Source organism: Macadamia integrifolia, chromosome 7 (genome assembly GCF_013358625.1).
Source record: "Macadamia integrifolia cultivar HAES 741 chromosome 7, SCU_Mint_v3, whole genome shotgun sequence".
Lineage (NCBI taxonomy): Eukaryota > Viridiplantae > Streptophyta > Magnoliopsida > Proteales > Proteaceae > Macadamia > Macadamia integrifolia.
Window position 1 is genome coordinate 15,864,731 of NC_056563.1, and position 8,538 is coordinate 15,873,268.

The following is an 8,538-nucleotide window of genomic DNA, read 5'->3' on the forward strand; positions in this document are numbered from 1 at the left end:
TAGGAATCTGAATTGCAAGGGTTGTAGTAGAAAAGCGAATATGGGAGAAGTAGTTATGGGGTTTTTGCTTATTAACCGAGTCCCGAAGGATACGGCGAGACTCCCTTCTTTATAGGGAAGATCTGATTTCTTAGAGAATCTTTTACAGAGTAGGGCATGTCGGATCCTTGTTTGTGAGTCATGTGTCGAGTCAAGAGGGCCAACTAAGCGTATCTGGGTATGGGAATCCGTAGGACTCTTGTGCCGAATGACCTGGATTCTATGGTCCAGTTGCTGAGCGACTTGTCTCTATAACCGAACAATGGTTGCACGCCGCTTGTCGCTTGACCAGTGGTCTTGGGCTTGCCGTTTGGCAATGGCCGTAATGCTTTTGAGCTTGTTGAGTTGTTTAGATTGCCGCACGATGGAACACCTGCGCCACTTTCCTCATGTTATCGTTCGGCAAGCCGTTCGGTGATTGAAGCTCTTTTAGTAAAGTCGATCAGGCTGTCACCGGCCTATTCTCCCACTTTGGGCCCGAATGAGAGGCCCTGTCGGGGTCTAAAACGTTCGTCATGGCCGGCATCATGGCCTATTGCATTGGTGCTTACCACCCGCTCGGTCCTCGCGGTATTATCTTAAGGGTAGCACATTCTTGCCATAACAAGTATCATGCAGTAATCATTAATCTCTAGAAAACTCTTTAATTTTAATTAATTAAGGTTGCAGTTCCATACCTAATTGTAGATCCGTATAGATTAGATACGACTAACTGAATTTATTTATGTGTTTTCCTTTGGTTGGTGGGGTTCGGCTAAACTAAAAGAAACAAACTTCATTCATTTTAATCAAGCATGAAACAAAACACTGCAAGCTTCTATTCGAAGAACAGGGGGAACTCGAGGTTGCTCAAGGACCAGGGACGAAGAAGTAGGGAGGAAGAAGGAGAGATGGTAATGCAAATCTCGGATCGGATGGGATCGATTAGTATCGGCTGGATCGGAACTGTATTGGTCTTGACTGATCCCCGATCCTGGCCTTTCGATTCTTGATACACAAGTATGGTCCAACGGTATGATGACAATTGAATCTGATTCTCTTTAAAACCGGTTGATCTGTCCAATACGGTCCAATCCAGGCTGATCGGATCAGCATCGGAATGGTATCGGTAAAGCAAGCTTTCTTCGAAGAACAAGGATGAAGGATGAAGGATGAAAGAAGATAGAGCCTCAAGAACAATGATGATTCCAGTTAAAACTGTAAGCTTTCTTTGAAGAACAAGGCGTTGGGGCGAAGTAGATGGAGGGAATGTTACTTGAAGGGGATTTCAATTTGGCTTTTAGGGTTTTAAACCCTTGATCAGGTGGTCAAAAGCCGGACCCGTCTGATGGTTGGTCGAAGGGATGAAAATGAAAGTTGAATTTTCTCATTGTCGATTTAAAAAAAACACGTGTCCAGTTTGCAGCACCTCACTTGCCCTCCCGCCCGATGGAGAGGTCACCGTAGATTTTTATCCGCTGAGCGGTCGGTGATTGCAGGTAGAGGTCCTAATCTCCTTATAAAGAGAATGGAAACAGGTGGCAACGTTATAATTGCTGAAGCTGCATCCCCATACCCACAAGGGCCACAACTAATAATGCCACAACAATGGGAGCATGCGTCTCTCTCTCTCTCTCTCTCTCTCTCTCTCTCTCTATATATATATATATATATATATATATATATAGAGGCCTATCATGTATCGGGGGAGTTGAGAGTTGAGAGTTGAGAGTTGAGAGTTGAGTGGGTCTAGGCTATTAAATGGCTCTACCAACAGCCACCAGAACCCATAAATGTACATGAACAATCCCTCAAAGACAACTAAATTTTCAATTTCATTAAAAAAAAAAAAAGACGACTTAATTTTCAATAAAATCTCCAAGGAAGAAAAATCAGAAAAGAATAATATAAAAATGGGAAAACCAAAACCCACCCTGTTTCTCTTATCTCCTCCTGCTTCTCCTGTACTGTATGTTCATACTTAAGAGATTGATTGTTGACTGGTGATGTGGGTGGCCGTCAACATGTGAAGAGGTGGAACTGTGGAAGAAGAGAAGAAGAGAAAGGAGATGAATATGGAGTGTTGAAGTACGGTTGTTGATCGGTTGTCACACAAAAAGCAAACCCAAAAAAGGAGGCTCTTTTTGCATGGTTTATCAATAGGAGTCCTGTTTTCTCTCTCCCTCTCTCAAGTCTCAACCCAGAAACCACAAACCCAACCCAGGGGTGAGGTGCCAGGGCCCATTCCAACTGATCGGTACTTCTCTCATACCTTCATAAGATACCCATTTCGATCTCACTTTCAGTTGGGTCCATTCCTATTTCCAATTCACTTCTCTCATACCGTCGTGCGATAGCCATTCCTTCTCTATTTTCAGTCGGTTGTTCCTCGCATATTTCTATATCTCCTTCCGTGGCTTCTTTTTTTCTCTCTTCTGCTAATTACATATATACATCTATTGACATTATACATATACCCAATCGATACCCATCTTGAGTTTTAGCTATCATATAGTCTTCTGGATCCTCAGCCTTCTATATTTTTCCTCTGTACCACCGGAGCTTCTTCTTGGCCTGTTAGGCTTCTCTCTCTGTGCATGAGAAGTGTTGTATGCATACTACAGGTACTAATCAGAAATCTGGAATATACATGGCAAATAGCGAGCAAGAGAAGATGAAAAGCTCTGCGGGTCATGTGATGATGGAAATAGAGGCAAGCAAACCACAGGGTAATGGCATTACGGTAGGAGGACTAAGCCCACTGAGTGAGAGCCTGTGGAGGGAGAAGACCGATACGGACTTCGTGGGAGACGTATCTGCGAAACTGACATGGAAGGATCTGACGGTGACGGTGACCCTCAGCAACGGAGAGACGCAGAAGGTGTTGGAGGGTCTAACGGGGTATGCAGAACCAGGCACCCTCACTGCCCTCATGGGCCCATCCGGTTCAGGGAAATCCACTTTGCTCGATGCTCTCTCCAGTAGACTCGCGACCAACGCCTTCCTCTCCGGCACCATCCTCCTCAATGGCCGCAAGACCAAGCTCTCCTTCGGAACGGCGGTCGGTCACTCTCCTTCTACTGCTTTCTTCTTTTATTTCCTTTCCGTAAAGAAATGAACGAAAGTCTCTCCCTTCTTTCTCGATCTTATTTTTTTTTTATTTTTTATTTTTAACTCCGTCATTTTCCTTCTTCTCTATGGCTATCTTTTAAAACTGCACTGCAATAAAAACCATGGCTACTGCTCTTCGCTTCTGTATTTTCCTTTGTTTTGAATTACAGAATGGTGTTTACAAACTACAGAGTCTGTCTGTTCCTCATGATCTATATCTATCTAAACGCCTGGTGCAGAATAAAATATCATGTTCTTTTGTCTGCTTGGAATCTTATGTTTTCCATAATAGCTAAGATAGATATGGATATTCCACGTGAACTGACAATCTGATTGTATATTGGAACCTCAGGCATACGTTACTCAGGATGACAACCTGATCGGCACTTTGACAGTAAGGGAAACAATTTCGTACTCTGCTCGCCTTCGTCTCCCCGACAAAATGCCTTTGTTGGACAAGCGAGCTCTGGTGGAGAGCACCATAGTTGAAATGGGTCTTCAAGACTGCGCCGATACAGTAATCGGGAACTGGCACTTGCGAGGGATCAGTGGGGGAGAGAAGAGAAGGGTCAGTATTGCTCTTGAGATCCTGATGAGACCCAGATTGCTCTTCCTCGACGAGCCAACCAGCGGACTTGATAGGTTAGATCCCAACATCAATTACCACATATCTATTTCAACAGCAGAGCAAGACAAAGAAGAGTAAAATTTTTGTTTTTAATCTTATTGCTCAGCCACGAAATCTTAAAGCTGCATCAACTGTGTCATTGCCATTGTCGTTTACTTGTCTTGTATTTACATCTTAAATATTAACCTATATTCTATTACGTTTTTTTCACTCCCAGTTCCCTGTTTTGTTTCATCTTACATCTGAGGTTTCTTCTGTTCTTTATTCAAATCTGAGATACTGAGGTTCTGTGATCTTCCGCTGCTTTTGTACTAGTACATTTCTTTCACTCCAGGGATTCCAGTTTGGTTCATTAAGAACGACTTACATATGGGGTTTGTCATTTTGGATTTGTTGGACAGTGCCTCGGCCTTCTTCGTGACCCAGACACTACGTGGCCTTTCTAGAGATGGCCGAACTGTAATAGCATCAATTCACCAGCCTAGCAGTGAAGTTTTCGAGCTTTTTGATCGTCTGTACTTGCTCTCTGGAGGGAAGACTGTTTATTTTGGGCAGGCTTCAGAGGCATACGAGGTGAGACATTCCTTGCCCACATACTTTAAATGATCCTCCATGTCACAAGAAGAATAGAATTCTAATCTTTGATAGTTTGTCTGCAGTTCTTTGCGCAAGCAGGCTTCCCCTGCCCAGCTTTGCGCAACCCATCTGATCATTTTCTGAGGTGCATAAACTCGGACTTTGATAAGGTCAAAGCCACTCTGAAAGGATCCATGAAACTGCGGGTAGGAATTTTTCATTTTTGTTCTTGTGTGAGCAGGCGAGGTATGTGGCCACTTTGAATCAATGAAGAGCTGATAATTTTCTTCTTCCCCTGAAATTGTTTCATATTCAGCTTGAAAGGACCAATGATCCTCTGGACAAGATAACTACAGCTGAAGCTATACGGAAGCTCTTTGATTTCTATAACACTTCTCAGTACAATTATGCAGCAAAACAGAGAGTTGAGGAGATCTCCAAAGTTGTGAGTATTTTTTTTCCACGAATTCTTACCTTCTTCAGGAACTTTTAAGGATGCAGCAGCAGTGTGATTTCTGTTTTTTCTTACATAGAATTATAGAAATCAATAATGAAATATTAAAAACAATTCACTGAACCCCCATTAAAGCTCATATTCTCTTCTCGTTTGTTGCAGAAAGGAACTGTGCTAGATTCAGGAGGGAGTCAGGCTAGTTTCTTTATGCAAGCCTTCACCTTAACCAAGCGCTCGTTCGTCAACATGTCAAGGGACTTTGGCTATTACTGGCTGAGGCTTGTGATCTACATCCTCGTGACCATCTGCATTGGAACCATCTATTTGGACGTGGGGACAGGATACAATTCCATTCTGGTACTTCCCTAGTCCTTTATCAGCTTCCTGAAAGCATCTTCCTCTCTGGACCATTCATGATGTTCTGACTTATACAACCGTGATGTAGAGATTTATTTCTTTCCTCTTATGTGATCTTACTATAATGCTTGACCACCTTATTCTCAAAGCTCAGCTAAGTCAAAGTTTAACACTCAAGAGGTGAAAGGCTTTAAATTTCTACACTGTAGACTATATGAAGAGCCTGTCATGGCTTATATGCGCCCTTTGCTTCACTTGAGAACCAATGCTTAGCAATTCTGGTTATGATTTTTCAGCCAGCTCAATGATTGGGCTACAATTAATTTTTTAGTGGTAAGATCATCTTGCTACTTTCTACAATGAAGTCCTCTGCCAAAGGTTCAATTGCAGATTATAAGGTGCTCTGAAACTCATGCTCGACTCTTAAATCTTGTTTGGCATGTAAAATATATCCATAGAAGCTTTAAAACACCCTAGAAGTTTTGAGTTCCATTTGACCTTACCACCACAAGGAGAAAAAAAAATGTTGAACTATTAAGTTGGGACAATGCACCTATATCTTGTGTAGTGATTAGGAATTGATTCTATTTGATATTGTTGACAGGCCAGAGGTTCTTGTGCTTCATTTGTCTTTGGCTTTGTCACTTTCATGTCCATTGGAGGGTTCCCTTCATTTGTTGAGGATATGAAGGTGAGTAAATGATCCCACTGTAGCAATAATGCAAAAAACTCCATTGAAGCTGCTGATGAAAGGGAAAATTTTTTGTTGTTGGCTTGATCATCATCACAGGTTTTCCAGAGAGAAAGGCTGAATGGACACTATGGAGTGGCTGCATTCGTCATCAGCAACACACTTTCTGCAATGCCATTTCTGATAATGATAACTTTTATCTCTGGAACAATATGCTACTTTATGGTTCATCTCCATCCAGGGTTCTTGCATTATCTATTCTTTGTATTGTGCCTTTACTCAAGCGTAACAGTGGTTGAGAGCCTAATGATGGCCATAGCGAGTGTTGTCCCCAACTTCCTTATGGGAATAATCACAGGCGCTGGAATTCAGGTAAAAAATTTCTGCTGAACTCCCATATATATATATATATATATATATTTTCTGTTTTGAGAGTTCAGTAGGATATATAGTAATATGGAATCATGGCTTTAATATTCACCAGTATTTGACACTCTAGAACAATCGCACCTTTTTTTCCGGTGAAAATTGCACATTCGTGGTATCAATAGTTGAGATTGGAACTTCACACCATTGTATCGTCTTGGTGTTGCTTATAGGACTACTAGTTCCTTCTCTTAAATCTTTCAGGAATTTTTGAGTTTCCCATAGATTAGAACCTACATGAATTCAATGTAAAATGAGTTTGATTGATGCTGATGATGGTGAGGTTTTCTACATTGATTAGGGAATTTTCATGCTGGTATCTGGGTTCTTCAGGCTCCCAAACGACATCCCAAAGCCCTTCTGGCGGTACCCCATGTCTTATATCAGTTTCCACTTCTGGGCCCTCCAGGTAAAATAGAAAATCTTCTTCTGGAATCCGAGTTGTTCTATGGAATGAAGGAGCCATCAATTAATGTGGGGGTGGCTATTGATGTAATTCCTATTTATTAACTTTAATAATGTGCTGCTGCACCTCAGGGACAATACCAAAATGATCTGAGGGGGTTGTATTTTGACAACCAGACACCAGATCAACCCAAGATTCCTGGCGAATATATACTGGAATATATCTTTCAGATCAACGTGAACCGATCAAAATGGGTGGATCTCAGTGTTCTCTTTAGCATGATCATTATCTACCGTCTCATCTTCTTCATCCTGATTAAGGTCAATGAGGATGTGACCCCTTGGATCAGAGGGTGCATAGCAAGGAGAAGGATGCAATGTAAGAAGCAGCAGGGCAATCAGAGCATAACAGTAACACCAGCTGATCGTCTCAACAGATCGCCTTCCCTCAGGACCTACATCGCCAACCAGACAGCAGCAGCCGTTAGCAGACGATAAAAGAATCTTGATCAAAGTTTGGACTTTAAATTTTTTACAGTAAAATAGTAAGAGGATTTTCATAATGTTATTTGATAACTATCCCCACTACCAGGCCAATCTTGACCCTTGGTTTGGTAGGAAAAATTTGATATGGATGATGATGATGATGCATGGACAAGCAAATCAAAGATTTCGGGTCTTTCAATCTTTCGATCGATAGATCAAATCTACGGCTGTGTTTTTCTGAGAATACACATTCCTATTCTTAAAACATAGAATGCATTCTTAGGTAAAAATGAGAGCATCGTTTGGCTATAAGTTTGGCAAAAGTGCATTCTCAAATTTAGAATTCTCTTACATTTCATCAAACAATTTGTGGGCAAAATCTGTTCAATAAGTACATAACAAAGATGAAAGCAGGAAGAGTAGGAGATGCGTCTTTGTTCCACCAAAGACCTAATGCATGGACCTGAAATGCCAATTACATCCAAGCTCGTCCTCACCTTCGGCTTCATGACCTGAAAATTAGAAAAGTTGGAGCCAGAAATACACTCCTACAGAGGACTGAGAGAGCAAGATGATTCCCAGATCGAAATTAAAATAAAACAAATTCAAACAATTTATTAATTGAGATGAAAGTAATTTCCAAAACCCAAATTCTTAAAGTATAATCAAATTAACAAAAAGACTAATGAAAGGATTCTTCGAAGTGTAGCCCCACAAATAAGCTACAGACCCAAGGTCAATAAAATCACTGCCCTCTGATTTCTTCCATGCCGAAGCCAATGTGGCATCCATTTGGCTGGCCGATCTCAGAGAACCCGATTTGGTATTCAAAGTCATGAAAACATCCACTGCCATTATTAAAACCAGTGAAAGGCTCCCACCCGAGATGAAACTCAATCGTCCTCTAAAACAGAGTTCTATTAGAAAAGGAGAAGAAGATGGAGAAGAAAAAGAGAACCCATCTCCGGGCTTCTTTATTTTCGAGGTGCAGATCACGCTTTCTATCACTGGAACTGTGAGATTAGTTTAGAAAGGTTTTCAGATTTCATAGAGCTTACACTCTCCTTCAGACACTCGATTTTGATTTTTCACATAACAAGAGTTCGATTTTGAGAGAGAGAGAGAAAGAGGTTACCCAAGGGTACACGGGGATGCCAATGCTCGGGAGTCGGGAGTCGGGAGTCGGGAGTTGGGAGTTAGAGTCAACAGACGGGAGATGGGAGAAAGGAGTTGGGACTTGGGAGTCGGAGTGAGGGACTATTTGAGACTGGAGATAAAGAATGAGGACGCGGAATGAAAAAAATAACATTTTAGAACGGCTTGCATTTTGGATCCCACAACTCAAGTATTATCGGCTCACGCCACCTCACAAAAGAGAATACGGGA

The 8,538-nt window shown here is 41.7% G+C and overlaps 1 protein-coding gene across 1 annotated transcript; it reads left to right on the forward strand.

The window, feature by feature from the left end:
* The first annotated feature begins 1,925 nt into the window (after window positions 1–1,925).
* On the forward strand, window positions 1,926–7,355 carry LOC122084478 (ABC transporter G family member 11). The gene is made up of 10 exons (XM_042652750.1): window positions 1,926–3,079; window positions 3,482–3,771; window positions 4,159–4,330; window positions 4,417–4,539; window positions 4,650–4,778; window positions 4,950–5,144; window positions 5,749–5,835; window positions 5,935–6,207; window positions 6,563–6,670; window positions 6,799–7,355. The coding sequence occupies exons 1-10, from the start codon at window positions 2,630–2,632 to the stop codon at window positions 7,162–7,164; spliced, it is 2,193 nt and encodes a 730-aa protein (XP_042508684.1). The 5' UTR covers window positions 1,926–2,629; the 3' UTR covers window positions 7,165–7,355.
* The last annotated feature ends 1,183 nt before the right edge of the window (window positions 7,356–8,538 follow it).